This window comes from Erithacus rubecula (assembly GCF_903797595.1).
Source record: "Erithacus rubecula genome assembly, chromosome: 2".
In the NCBI taxonomy this organism is placed as follows: domain Eukaryota; kingdom Metazoa; phylum Chordata; class Aves; order Passeriformes; family Muscicapidae; genus Erithacus; species Erithacus rubecula.
The window spans coordinates 28,067,491-28,082,894 of record NC_136685.1 but is presented as its reverse complement, the minus strand read 5'-3'; the positions used below and the strand labels follow the sequence as shown (position 1 = coordinate 28,082,894).

At 41.9% G+C, this 15,404-nt stretch overlaps 1 protein-coding gene across 4 annotated transcripts in view; it reads right to left on the bottom strand.

Moving 5' to 3' along the window:
* Positions 1–9,973, bottom strand: part of SMAP1 (small ArfGAP 1) — an 85,277-nt gene extending 75,304 nt beyond the window's left edge. Inside the window, exon 1 of one of the 4 annotated variants that reach the window (XM_079330809.1) lies at positions 9,494–9,973. In XM_079330809.1, the coding sequence (XP_079186935.1) occupies positions 9,494–9,611 (118 nt within the window). In that variant the 5' untranslated portion in view covers positions 9,612–9,973. The remainder of the gene's footprint in view (positions 1–9,493) is intronic. The other 3 variants (XM_079330810.1, XM_079330812.1, XM_079330811.1) reach the window with 3 other exon arrangements.
* Positions 9,974–15,404: the final 5,431 nt, after the last annotated feature.

The window sequence follows — 15,404 nt, the reverse complement described above, 5'->3', positions numbered from 1 at the left end:
TAGCAGCACATCCATCTGGTTTATCAACCACTCCTCCCAGTTTTGCATCCCATCAAGTTTGCCAAGGGAGGAGTCTATCCTGTCACACAAGTTATTAATGAAGATGTTAAACAGTGCTGGCCTCAATAACAACCCCTGAGCTACACCAAAAGGGACTGGCCTCCCACTCACCTTTAGTATGTTGATCACTACCCTGAGCCTGGCATTTTAGCCTCTAAGCTATTTTCAATCCACCCCACTGTGCCTTTATTCAGAAAGCATTTCATCAACATACCCAAGAAGGAGTTACAAGACAGTTTCCAAAACCTCACAAAAGCCCAAGGTAAGAAAACATGCATCGTTCCCATCCACCAGGCAGTCATCTTGCTCAGTTCAGTGTGGAAGGCTGTTATCAGGCTGGTCACACATCATAGCCCCTTGATTAATCCATACCAACTACTGCCCACCATTATTCTTCATATGTATTTTCAGGATAATTTGGCCTGTCACTTTTTCAGGAACAGAGGCAATGCTGACTGCAGTTCCCCAGATGTTCCTTCTTGCCCACTTCAGAGACAGTAAGGACATTTGCTTGAGTTCAGCCCCCAAAACACATCCCCCCAGTCACCATGACCTTAGTTAAGTCACCACAAAATTACCTTGGCCACCCCATCTCACTCCTGGCTCCATCCTATCAGAGCTCACAGACTTGTGTACATCCAGTTTCTACAAGCAATTCCAAACTTGATCCTTCTCTACTAACAGAATACACTTCCCTTGCCAACAGTTGCTGAAAGCAAGTCTTACTAGTAAAGAACAAAGTGAAACATTAGATGTCTCAGTTTTTCCCACATCTCTTATGAGCATTTTCCCTCCATGTTCAGCAGTAGGCCTACATACACTCCTTTTTCTGCCAGTTATCTGTAAATGTCTCCCTTGTTGCCAGTCACATCTACCTTGTAAGATTAAACTCCACATGGACATTGGCTTTCTGATCTAGACACATTTGTGTTCTTGGATGATGTCTCCAGGCTCTCCCTGGGCCACATGTTTCTGCTTCCACCTATTACATGCTTCCTTTTTCTGTCTGAGCCTTTTCAGCTCATTCATTCAAGCAGGACACCTGGTGCCTTTATACCATTTCCTATTTATTGCAATATGCCACACTAGAGCTTAAAGAAGTAGTCAACCAGATTTCCTAGCTCTGCTCAGAACCACCTTCCAAACGATTCTTACAATAAGACCCTTGAAAAGAAGAAAATCTTCCTCTCTGAAGATTATAGTTGCAATCCTACTCTTTGCTTTGCTGTCTCCAATTCAGAACTCTTCTACCTCATGACCAGTGCAGCCAAGACTACTAACCTTTACATCCTCAACCTGTCATTGCTTGTTTGCAAGAAACAGGCCCTCAGCTAAGTAGCTGAGTATTGAGATATAGTCATCAATGCATTCCAGAAGCTTCCTTGATTACTTATTCCCTGCTTTGCTTTCCCCCCAGAAAATAATAAGGGTGGTCCAAGCACCCTATAAGCAAGAAAGCCTGTGAACATTGGGCTTGAGCTGTCTGAGGAAATCCTCATTACTACTCCTGACCCATAAGCTCTCAACTGGCTCATCCATCTCCAGGTAAAGCTGCAGGCAGCCCCACTTCTCTCACAGCAGATTACCACCATCCCAGCCTGCCCTTCCTAAGCACCTGTATTTACCCATTGCAGTCCTCCAGCTGTGAGCTATGCCACTCAGCAATGCCAATAAAAATCATAGCTCAGTCCTAACTCATTTTACTCTGCCATAGTACCAGAAAAATACTTGCTGACAGTACAGTGAAGACAGATTTAACTAGTCATGGGTTCATCAGCCTAACTTCAGAACCACTTCAGCATGAAAGTAAGATATCACCAAACAACTTTACCTGCTCATAAGGCAAAGTCATTATGCCTTGGAGAATTTAGCTGTGGCCACAAGAGACACTGTGAAGCACCAGAATTCCTAAAGTGAAGCTGAATCATTCTAAATGAACCTTACAGAGCCAGTCTAAGACAATGTGACACCTGAGCTAAATCAACTGCTGACTACTCCCTAAGTAATGTCTGATAATTGACTCTGTTAAATCCTACGGAATGCATGCATTAAAGAGGGAGTCACCTTTCCAGGAAAGGGTACCTGCCTAAAAGTGTGCTTTTCACATAGATATATCTAATTGCTTCCTCTGTATCATGTACAAGGACCTCTTAAGGCTGCTGGACAGTTGTTCTTTCTTCTTTATAGCATCCAGACCAATGAAGGAAGACAACATTTCATTCTACAAAATGAAATTCAGGAACAAAGCAAAGATCAAGTGATATAAACAGCATCCTGCAGCAGCAGCTTTTTCTTGTCACTCAAGAGCAGCAGAACTGCAGCTTCAGGACCACTTCAAGACACATGCCTGCAGCCCCAATCAAAAGAACTGGGGTGTTTTGCACTTTAAAAAGGCAAGAAAATGGTCTCATCAATAGCAATAACCACTTTTCATTCTTACAGTCCACACAACAGAAACAGCTTAGACTGCCAGCAACTTCTGAACACAGGGCAGCAAACTAAGCACGTAAGGATTTCTGCATCTGTATAACACACCTCAGAGTATCTAAAGATTTGCAATATAGAAATATTCGAGGGAATTGTTTGGGGTTTTTTTTATTATTATAAGTAGTCACAGAATTAATCAGGTTGAAAGAGATCTTTGGAGGTCACCTAGTCCAGCCTCTTGTCAGAACAATGCTAATTTCAAAGTTACATTATGCTGCTTTGAGTCTCATCTAGTCAAGTTCGTTCAAGTCCTGAAGAAGAGATTGCACCCACATGGGTATAAAGCCTTCAACTTTACAAATAATCCTGTTCTATTAAAAGCTAAACATATTTTCTGTAACTTATTTGAAAATAGTTTTCTGCACTGTAAGAGTCAGGAGATGGAAACAACCCCTTTCCTTATAGGGACCACTAGTGTCACCCAACACTGCAACACCCCACTCAGAAGTCTGAAGTTAAGGCTGCCATACTTTTTTCCCCCCATCAAATGAGATATGTTAAGGGCTCTTTTCTTGGGGGAGACAATTATCCTTCTCAGGGCTACAACAGCAACTAATTCCTAAGTTTCAATCTCATCCAAACAGCATCAGCAAACAGATAAGAGCACACAGAATGAGAGCATTGGGGTAGTTTTATTTAGTAGCAGAAAATCAGGAAAAAAATCCTGGTTATACAGCCCTAAGAGACTGAAGTGAGTTTCTGGTCCTGAAGGGTCTCTGAAGGCACTATCTGTGACAAAAAGTCCAGAAAACTACCACCTAAGTACCAGATTATCACTAGGATTTCCAATGATATAGTTCCTTACTCTTATTAGAGTTCAAGATATATCACTCCATTTGCTAAGCTTAAGTACGAACAACCCAGAATCAAAATGCTTTGCCTTATTATTCCTTATGGAAAGATATTGCACAGCCTCACTGGACAGCCAGAGGCCTCCAGTTGTATCTGTCAATTCATATTCAGTCTGTTACACTCACATGATCTTTACAAATCTTATCTTGCAGAAGCAATGTGAATCCTGCAACAGAAACACACAAAGAAATACCAGCAATTTCTTAAATCAAGTGACCTGCATTAACATGTGATATTTGCAACAACTGGTACAGAATATCCATACAGCACAATCACCTATTAGTAAGCTAGTACTTTGTGCTTGAACTTCAATAAAGGGCTAGAATTTGCACCAGAGAGGATGTGTGAAACTGACCTCCAGCATAATCCAATTGTGTTCCATTCCCCCTAGTGTCCTCCCAGAGATTTCTTCACCTCCAGAGGAAGACAGGAAAGATTTCACCTGAGGAAGTACAGCAACCAGTGCCTCGCCCAAGTGTGAGCTCAGTCAATGAGCTGTCACAAAGCTTTCTTACACTGACAGTGAGGCAAAAGCTGATGCCTTGCACAGGCTGAGGGCAGTGAGCTCTAAGAGTCATCCATCTGCTCAAGAAAGAAACACACCAAGATTAAGACAGTTAAAACATCAGACATCAAACAAGTAAAGGAGCATCACAAAAAGTGATGACACACAAGTATTTAAGTTGGTCTCCCAGCCATAGAAGAGATTGTATGCAAGACCTGAATGTCTACACAAAAGAATCTGAACAACTGTAAACATATCTGGAATATTCCAGATTTCTTTCCATAGCTAGTTTGCCCCCTTAAACTATATTTTTGTCTCTCCCACTGCTAAGAGATAGCATGTTTGGGATTGGTTAGTTGTTTGCTAAGTTAAAGTTAAGTTCTAGCTACATAAATGTTGGTACCACAATCCTTCCTGTCCAATCTCTCTCAATACTCCCAAGTGCCTGTACTTGTCACTCTTAAGAGGAAAAGGCCAAGTCTTCAGCTGCATACAGTCAATGACTGTACAGTACAACTATAAACACTGAAAAGCATTTTCATTATTATAACCAAAGTAAACCAATTTTAATCTGGTTGAACAAGCAACAGTGTCAATGTGCTTCTTTGTACTAGGATTTTGGTAACAGATCATTTAAACAGGCATCAAGCACTATCAGACATGAAGCAAGTAAACATTAAAAAAACAAACCCAGGACACCTCCTCTGATACAGAAATTTATCCACCTTTTCTGAAGGCCCAAAACATCTACAATTGTTTACACTAAGGCTGCAAGTTTTCAATTATGTCCTTTTAACTTGATTACAGTTTAAAAAAAAACTAAAGCAGATTTTCATCTTGGGTAATTGCCTTCTTGATTATTCTCGAGATGAATTTACAGACTTCAGTAGTCAATACATTGGTATTACAGACAGCATCCAAATACAAGCACAACAGACAGAAAAGGTATGTCAGAACATTCACACTGTTTTTTCTTAGAAGTGGATAAGATATTCAGCAGAATCAAAGGGCTGTCCATCTAAGCAAGCAAGCCTGTAAACTGAAGGTCATCCCTCTTGGTCTAGTCTGACTGTCCCTGTAAATGGGAGCATAAGACTGATAACTGATCCTAATGATGTTTGAAACTAATCTCCTTTTGTGCTTCATCACACACTTCAACTTCTAAGTACTTGATTTAGTATTTAATATCAGCATCCTAACACCAGCCTTGCTGCCAAGCAGTAAGAACACAAGTCTAGGAGACTTCCAGCATGTTATAAGTAGGTACAAACTATAAAAATACTTAGAAATAGCAAATTACAGCCCTGCAGCCAAAGGGTCCCCGACTGATGTTAACAGTTACAGGATTTTTTCTTTTTTTTTTGCTTGATTTGACAGATTTCTAAGAGGTGTTATTGCTTAAGGGATTCAAATATCAGTATTGAAACAATAACTTAAAAAATGCATTACCCTCCCTCTACAATGAAAAGTAAGAAAAATTCAAATGCAAAGGAATTTCAGTTTCCTCTCTTTCAAAGCTTTGGGATGGCTTAAGGTACTGCCAACACACCCTACTATTTCCTACAAACAAAAAAACCCACTAGTTTAACTTCTTCCTAGTAATACAACTCTGGGAAGACATCTATTGCCTTATGCAGACAGCTGTTCAGATAGGGATGTAAAGAACAGACAGTACACAGACAAGAACTGCCTTGTCAAATGTCATCCCAACCTCCTCACTCTTTCAAAAGTCTCAGTGATTGCAAAGACAGTTCCAGAACCTTTTAATTTTCAGGCTTCTTCCCCACAGAAGTATCATCTAGTCTGACAGCTGCAAGATTTACAATTTGAAGGTGACATATGGCAACTACCGTATGGCCCTACAACAGGTAGTTTCCAACATATTTTAGCAGCAACAGTCAGATTCATAGCAGCTATTTAAACAGTCAAAAGGCAAATACAGAATAAAAATCGCTTCTAGACATTGTTGCCAGGGTCAGCAATCCTAATTATTACTTAATGTTACTCTGGCAGATGTGTCCTCATATGCATTCTTCACCTTACAAAGCCAGCCAATGTATCTGCATACCTCACACTTGAAGAAGTAGACCACAAGTCAAAGGATGGATTTGCTCTTGATACAAGACCACTGCTAATGACAGAAAGATTATTTTGAGGATGACCAAGAAATAGCTTTTCTAATTCTTACATAGAGCAAAGCATGCAATAAGTACTGAAAAGGTGCATGCTTCAAACTTCTTTTCAGGCAATGCATATGGCAGCCCTATACCTGGGCAAGGAAAGCTAACTCAGCAACTTAGGAGTGACAGGATAATAGTAAGATCCTGTATCACCTTTTTGATGCAAGAAGTACAAGCCAGCAGAACAGCCTTATTGATACAGAGGAAGAGCTCAACAGCAGCATTACAGCAGATGCAATGAAAATAATGAGTGGTAAATATGCTAATAGGACCACAATACATTTTTGGGGGTCAAAATAATATTTATAAGATTTTAAATTATATCTAGCTACTTAAAAATTGCCAGAGCCTCAAAGAATAGCAGTTAAAACAGATATAATCTGCAAGATTTCCACAACCTTTGGATGTGACTATCTGAAAAGAAGCCTAGGGTAAATATAATACTTCAGGTTTAAGAGACACTATAATACTAGAGTGAGAGAAAGGAATCAATTTCAATTAAGTGCCCATGATGAACCGACAGGTCTCAGAAAGACCACACTGAAAACAATGTTTTTAAGTACTGCCAGAATAAGATCCAAGACAATTGCAACTTAGTTAAAACAACTAGAGTTAATAATGATGATGTTAGCCCACAATTAGATGAACAGAAAAAGAAAACACAGAACTTGGAGGGTCCTACTGAGCAACACAAAGGAGAAGGACAGACAAAGAGAGGAAAGTAACAAACTAAAGAGGACAACATTTCAAAGAAAAAAACCAAACATTACATTAAGAAAACTAAAAACATGCTGAACTACGACTAAATGGCTTCATGTTAATTTTTGCAGAATCCAGGATAAGGAGACTCTCCAGTGGAGCTGACCATAGGGAACTCCAGACAATGACAAACATGACCAGAGGCAAAAGGGATGCTGGTAGTGCTGCAAGAGGTGAAGGAGACCCCACTGGCTGAGGAACACCAGACAGCTGCCAGGCTCTAGTTAGTTAACAGAGCCACGTTAATAGCTGCTGCCTCAGACAGCTCTGCATTCCAGGACTAGTAAAACTACAGCTTTGCCAGACAGCAGCAAGTCATGAGCACCCAAACACCATGGATTAAACATGAAACACTTTAGGAAAAACAGCTGGCTGCAGCCTTGTCACTTTTTTTGGTAAATAAGTTTCAACAAACTAATATAAGCAAGAGTTCAAGAGTGGCATTGCACGCTTATGACAAACTTGATTTTCAACTTAACAACAGATAATGTTTCCTTTTTTCTGAGCTGTCTTCTGGAAGTATATAGGAATCCAGACTTCAGGGTATAGTGGAGGCATCTCAAAATTGTCCACACAACTCTCCTTCCCAGAAGGAAACTTCCTAAACTTCAAGTAAGAAATCTCGACAAACTGTGTATATATGACCACAAGTCAAGTACCTTTAGAACAGCTGCAACTAAAGCAAGTTTATCATTCCACACTCCTCCTTCCAACTATAAAAAAAACACAAAAGTCAGGCAAAGTCAAATAACACTACAAAGCTAGTATGAAACAAGATTTAAAATAAAAATTGCTACAACAGGATGAAGCAAATACAAATTAAACTTGAAGGGAAGACTAGAATAAACAAAAAAGAAACCGCCAAACCACAAGTCCCTCACATTGCATCACCCAGTACTTTCATGCCAGCTTTCCTGGGGACAGGGTGAAAGCAAGCCATGCTTCCGGCATACAGAGACAGCAAAGGAGAAGTTAAGCAGAAGAGAAAAGCAAGAGGCTTGCAAAAATGCCACCAGATTTTAGTAGGTACCTAAGTAAAACAGTCTACCAGAAATCGAGAAAGAACTAGCAGAAGACAGTCTGGTCAAGATATTAGCAGGTCCTCTAGAACGTGAACAGAAAAAAAAAACAAAACAAAACAAATTCAAGATACACCAAAGCTTGATCTTATGAAAGAAGGCACCAAAGAAAAGAACAGTAAATAAAAACACTCATTAATGTAAATAAAAGGAAAAGGAAGTTGAAAGTGTCAGCACTGCTGAACTGAAAAGGGCAAAAGATATGGAGCACTGAGGGCTACAGAAACTTATAAACATTTTGACTAAGCGAGAATTAGAAAGAGAAAACTCGGAAGAGAGGACAACTAATCAGAGAATTGTGGACTCTGTAATCTTGAGCAACAGCCCTCAGGACGATGTTATAAAACAACATCAGAACAACTTAGATACGGAACTCATCTGCAAATAACACCAAGCAGCATTCAGCACAGAAATACAAAGTGTCAATAATACATAAAACATATAAAGGTGCTTTTGCCAGTAAGTGACTGGTTACTGTAAAGAGTCATTGACATGGTAACCAGCTGTCAGGGGGCAAGAGGAGCTCTGCTAGGAAACAGTTCAACAGAATTATTTACAAAATATAAAGACCATTGTCTTTGGTTTAATCCATATCATCTACTTCTACGAGTTTAGATTAGAACAACACAGTCTTGTTCCTGAATGTGCACAGCTTGACTTGCACAGTGAAAAAAAGTAGCACAGATGGGAAGAGAATTTACAAACACAGCGCCATTTCTGGTTGCTCAAACGAAGCTCACTCACACTTCACCTCCACTTTATGTGGACAAGGACTGAACGAAGCAGCTCTGTAATCATACAGTGTGAACTCACAGTTGCTATTCAGGAAGCATTGCACTTAATAACTTACTGTGGAGTCACCTTACCTAGAGTAAGATCTTAATAAATTGACCCTAGATGAAAGAGGGATGTGATTCAATTTTTCATTCGAAAGCACAGAATCCAAGGTAAATACAAATGCAAATATTGTGCAGGGGGAAAAAAACTAGACTAAAGCACTGTAAGACTTGCCAGCGATATAACCTTTAAAATTCTATTCATCGCCAAAGCCACATCTGTGACATATTTAACCAGTCTCAGACATCCAGATTCACAGAGCCTGGTATTCCGACTGAGTCAGCATGGCAGGGTGCATTGTTTTGGACACCCGACATCCAGCTCATCTGGCAGCTACCCCTGGCATCGGCCAGTCCCTTCCCGAAGGCCACAGCCCGCTCCGGATCGATACCTGGCAGCGCAGGAAGCGGCCGCGGCCGTGAAACTTCAGGAAAGGGCTGGGCCAGTCATTGCATAAAGCCGGCCGGGGGTTCCCGGCTGGAGGACACGGCGGCTGCAGCCCGGCCGGCTCCCCGGCAGAGCGGAGCGCGGCTCGCACGGAAAGGTCAGGCTGTCTGTCCGTCTGTCTGCCTGCCCGACCCGCTGCCGCCCCCGGGCCCGCTGTCGGGAGGAGCCGCCCGCGGACCCGCCGCCCTGCGGACGTGGCGCGGCCCCGAGCCGGGCCCGCAGCCTGCCCGAGCGGGACCCGCCGGGGCAGCGCCGCGCCTGGGCCCCGCGCCCCCCGCCCCGCGTACCCTTGGCCTCGCAGTCCGCGCAGTACTTGTTGTCCTCCTCCCGCAGCAGCTTGGCCAGGATGGCCTGGTGCTGCTCGTTCTGCTTCTGCGCCTTCTCGCGGCAGGAGCGGGTGGCCATGGCGGGGCTGGAGCGGGGCTGGAGCGGGGCCGGGAGCGCTCCTGCCCTGGCGCGGCCACGGGAACCGGCGGCCGCGAGCGCCGACTTCCTCAACCGGATCTACTTGCGGCGCGGACGCCTCCGCCTCTCTCCCCGCCCGCTACCGGCTGGCGCGCGCACACGCCCACCCGGCCACCACAGTCCCTATTCCGGAGGTGACAAATAGTCCGCCGGGTCCTTAGGGCAGCGCCGCGGCACCGCCCCTTTGCGGAGCCTCCCAAAGAGCAAAAACCGCCGTCCTGGCTTTAGGAGGGCTCGGAGCGGTGCCTGGGGATGAGGGGTCACCTGGCGACAGCAGGTGGTGTATCCATCCGCCGCGCGTGACCCCGCCCCTCAGGTGGTGCCCGCGGGAAGGGCGGGGCCCGGCGCGAGCCGCCGCACCTGTGCGCGCGCCCGGCCCCGCCCCGCCCCGCCCCGGCCCTGAGGGAGTGGGCCCGCACCTCTGCGCCAGGTAAATACCCCAAAACACAGAGCCGGGGGGCTTGCCCGCGTCCCTAGGACACCCTGCCTCCTTGGGATCCCCTGTATCCTTGGGACAGCTGTCTCCATCTCCAGGCCACTGCTGGTGGAGAAAAAAAAAAGCCTTTTGATTGAATGGACACTGCCATAGCCGGAACTTGCCTTCTGAAGTTTCTCCAAGAATGCGTGTTTCTGTCTGAAATAAAGCTTTGCAGGCAGCAGAGACCTTACAGTGAGGAAACTGGTGCTCTCCCACTCTCGTGTGGGTGATAAGATGCTCTGGAGAAATCAGAGTTGGATCCAAAGTACCTCCATAAAAGCATAGGCCGGGATGATTTTCTGGGACTAAGATTGCACCTCTACACTTTGCCCCTCAAAATGTCTCTGTTGTCCCTTTCTTCCATTTTGTCCCTTTGCCTCTGCTGAGTACTCTATTCCAGAGTCTGTTTGCCAGTAACATCCTTTTTGTCAGATCAATTCTAGCTTGCTGCATTTTTTTGCCTCTAATCCAAGCCTTCTGGAAAGAGCTGAAGCCTATATATAGCCTATGAAATGCTTATGTGAGGCAGATGGAAATTCAGGTCTTTTCCCTCTCAGCCACTAAATTACTGAATCATTCTCTGTATCTTTCTTTTTCTCAGAGACAACAGTGAATTAAAAATCCCCTAAGTGTGGAAGAGTCGCAACAGAAAAAAAAAAAAAAGAAAATACTGCACATCAAGTTAATTGGTAGTTAAACTAGCACCTAACATGGCAAAATGTGTTTAGATCTTCCTCAAATAGATATTTAAGGTCTGGCTATACACTGGGAGTCTTCTGGCCAGTGAGTTACTGAGTATGAACTTGCAAAATGAGGATATGGTATAAATACATGATTCTAATAGAGGGTTTAGCATCCTACTCAGGGCAGGTATTAAGGGTTAAAACCAGAAATAGAGAATGGCACAGCAAAGTTGTGCTCCAGCTGCCTTACAGTGCCAAAATACAAAGACCTGCTGCAGCAGAAGGTGTGTAACACAAATGTTACTGTATTCTAATATTTGCCATGGGCCCTTGCCTAGAGACTGGATTATTGAAGCACAATAGTTCTGGCTGCTTAAACATGACATTAAGCAGGACTTCTTCCAGCTGAATACTTTATCTACAAGCATATGTTTTCTAGCCCAAAGTGGTTTTAATTACTGCCTTTTTTGGTGGTTTTTTTGGTTTTTTGTGTTTTTTTTTTTTTTTTACAAGAAAACCAGCTTCAGCTAGAAAGGGAGCTTCTACTCCTTGCAGTTATCCTAGGACTCTGGGAAACAATGTTTGTCAGAAAGGTGAGAGCTATGGGTAGAGACAAGAAAGGCCATGAACTTGATTCTCATGTGCTAGGTAAGCAGCAGCATTGGCATTTTAGAAGAAAGTAGTAGTTGCTTTTCTCTGTGACACACTTGACCTGTAGATTACACGTTGTTTGAAACTCTCTGCCATATTGCTACAAGGTGCCAAATGGCTTTAAGCAATTGGTTTAATGTGCATCAGTCTCTCAGATTCTAAAACAAATACAGAAATGTTTCCATGAAAAGTGGCTATTCATCCAGTTCCTTGGCTTGAAAAAACCTACACAAGTGCAGACTGTTTTGTTTAGCATGTGCTTTTGCCCTTAGTACCTTAAAACTAGATGTTATGTCTTGATTGATGTGGGATAGCATCTTCTAACTGTTGAGCATGAAGATGTGCTTCTTGTGTTCAGCTCTGAAAATTATCGAAGTACTTCTGCTTCTGTAATGTAGTAGAAATATGAAATCACCTGTTTCACCATGGGGTGAGAATAAGTTAATATTTGAATAGATAGTGCTTTGAAAACAGCATGCCATAAATACATCATTAGGTGTTTCCCTCAGAGCACAAATGAATTGAAGTAGGACAGAAATCTGTCCCTTCTGTGCCTTTGCTTCTTTTCCCAGATCCTAAAGAGTAGCAGAATGCTGCAGATGTGAAGTTATTGCCAAAAGCATTTTTCAGAGGGGGGAAAGAAGGAAGAAAAGATGCTTTTCAGGATACAGTATGAGTTATAGAATGAGTTCAGGTCTGCCCATATGATACCATGACATGTAGTGCAGAGGCCAGAGATGCTGCTCCTTCAAAAGAAGATGCACAGTTGTCCATGCTGAGCCTGTCAGCTCGGTGCCCTTTGCTTCACCCTCCATTAAACCCTGTAGTGCACAGCCTATGCAATCCAATTATAGAACTGTTTAAAGAACATGCCTTGTATTTCAAGGCCTGTGTCTTCAGAACTGAGTGAGTTTTACAAGGCTAATTGAATTTTTCATAAAGTAACTTTAACACTGGACTTCTGTGGTTTGCAATACTATAGACTGTGTTGTGTTCAGTAAAAGCAAAGATTTACCCAGCATGAGAAAAATCTCTCCCTAATTGTCACTGCTGGTCATCCTGCAGGCTATTCCACTCTTCTGCAGAGATACCTATAGATAGTTCGTAAACTTCATATCTGATAGCTGAAATTCACCAAATCTAGGCACCTACCTTATTCAGAAATCATCCCATAAACCAGCTTTAAATAGTATCTGCTAATCAGGACAGTATTAGCATAAATTTGACTTAATGGGAAAGAATGTATCAGGTGCAAAGTTATTAACTGGATTAAAAGCAGGTGTTAAAATAGCTGTGTTTCTCTAATGCCTCATCTTCAAAAATCAAAGTCCAGAAATAAATGGTCTTCCAGTTAGAGTTGTTGAGTTGAAAATTTGACTCACAAGAAAGCTTGGTGCTTCATATATTTTCTTAAGAAAAAGTTATACATATGCACACATTATACATACACACATACATTGTGTATATATATATATATATATTTACATATATAACTTCCTGGGAAATGGTCATTTCAGTAATGTTTCTGACACTCAGCTCTTCCAAGCTGACTCCCTATGCTGCAGTCTGAGCAGCCCACAGGGTCAGATAATGTGGTACCTGTGATCCTTGGCTGGTGGAGAATGGCAGAACCTGAGAAGGTTACCTTAACTACTGTGTTTCAGCAAACACTTCAGATGCAATTTCTATCACAAACTTAAGAAAATCTTGAGCTATGAGCCTGTCACCCTGTCTACCCTTGCTGCCAGTAGAGAGAAACAGACATTGGTGAAGGTGGTTTGCTGTGTCCTCAGACAGGAGTCTGACTGGGGTGAGCTGAATCACCATCTGGAAGGGCCTGTGTTAGAAGGAGGGGAATGACTTCCTTAATCATTTGTGTCTCCTAATTGAGGATAAAGGGGAGAGAGGGTGATTATCTCCTACCCAACTGGTAAAAGACACTTAAGAAATGAATTCTCAGCATTGGTTTTAATGAGATTTCTTTCAGCAATGTATTTTGTGTAGGACAATTCCTGCCCAGCTCTAGCTCATTGTAATGGTTTGAAAGCAAAACCAGTAAGAGACTCAAAGTCAGAAATACAATTTAATAGGAAACAAGAGAAAAATAAAATATATGCAATAGTACAAAAGAAAAGCACTGACAGAGTCAGAATACAACCTGACACCCTGCTAGTCAGGGTGGTGGTAGCAGTCCAGATGAAGTGGTCTTGTTGAAGAAGTCATTCTGTAGAAAGGTCTGGAAACTCTTATCCTCTGGAAACTAGTTGGTAAGGGCTGCCCTGGTGTTCAAAATCTCAGTTTTTATCTAGGTAGGAAATGTTTGGCTCCTCCCCCTGGGTGGAGCATCTCCCAATGGGATGACGTAATTTTATCAGTCATGCAGTGGGACTCAATGACCAGATGATCCTGGAAGAAGAAGGGTTGTGGAAAAGGTAAAGATGACTGCCCCACCTAGTTTTTAACAAATGGCCCATTAGCAGAGGATATCTCTTACAGAGATAAGAATCACTGCCCCACCTGGTTTCAGCAGATGGTGATGGAATACATACTTTTGGGTACATCTTTACATTGTAACATAGGACACTCTGGTAATTTTCAATCAGAAAAAAAAAAAAAAAAAAAGCTATAGTAACATTGCATTACATGCAATAAGATCTCTATCAGAGAGTCTACAACTATACTAAGAGTTTCCACATATTTTTATTCTTTGTTTAAAAATAAACAGACAGCCCTGAAAACAAATTCAATAGTATTAAAAAATTCAGTATTTTTTTACAAAAAAAAACCTCAACAAAACATAACAAACCCCAGTCTTGGAGAATCAAAGTTTAGTTTTCAAAGCCTAATTTTAAATCTGACTTGATAAACCTTTTTAATGTTACTATACAAACTATATGTATATTTGAACACAATACAGTAATTTATGCCTTACAAGCCTAAGCTATCTTGGACAGAATATATTGCAATAAAAAGAATCCTTATAGAATGCAAAAGTTACTGGGGACATGACTTTTGAAACTATAGTTGAATATACTGTGTACACAGGGGTAAAAGATCATCTCTCATCATCCCCAAAATGAGTATTATGTGTTTGACAGCCTTGTAGGGTCACTGCAATGGGAACTCTGATCGATAAGCACTATGGGCTTGCCCCAGGAGTGGCATGAGTCTTGTCATTACCATTTGAGCACTTACTGCCTGGCCAATGAACAATTGACAGTGCCAATTCTAAGGTGGTTAAAAAGTATTGAAGGACCAAGATTTATAGGTGAGGCTGCATTTTCAATGAATTCTACTTTCTGTACAGCAGCTTGACTGGAAAGATGAGATATTAGAGGCAGTAAATCTTTCCTTCAGTTTCTTGGTCCTTCCTTTTCTTCTTTTCAGAGACCAAGCACCTGGTATTAGATGAATTATTGACATTGTAACATCCCAGATAAGGCAGTCTAATTTCTATAGCTGCTGAGCATTTGCAATGCACCAAAACAGAAAGATTATGATGTGACTGCAATTGTGAAAATTGATACAGAAATTCCGATGCTTCACCAACAGTCTTGTTTTCTTGAGAATTATTAGTAAATCTGAATTTTAATTGTAAATACAAATTAGTGCCTGAGAGGGAAACTGCAAATTAAATAGAAGGATGACAGAATACATTTCAATGACCTTGCTGTCAGTCATAATTGTGTAAGTTCAGGACAAAAAATACCATACCATACTGTACAGCTAATATGCTCTATTATGTTTTGAACTAGTGCATGTATTAGGCCACTATGTTCTCATGTGAACTATAATATAGGATGGTGTAGGTGTGGAATATAAGGAAATGTAAGCTCCATATGGTTCCAGTGGAAGCATGGAAGTGATCTTAAAAATTAAATGCTTTGCACTTTCCAAGCTCGTGGTGTATTTTCAGTTATT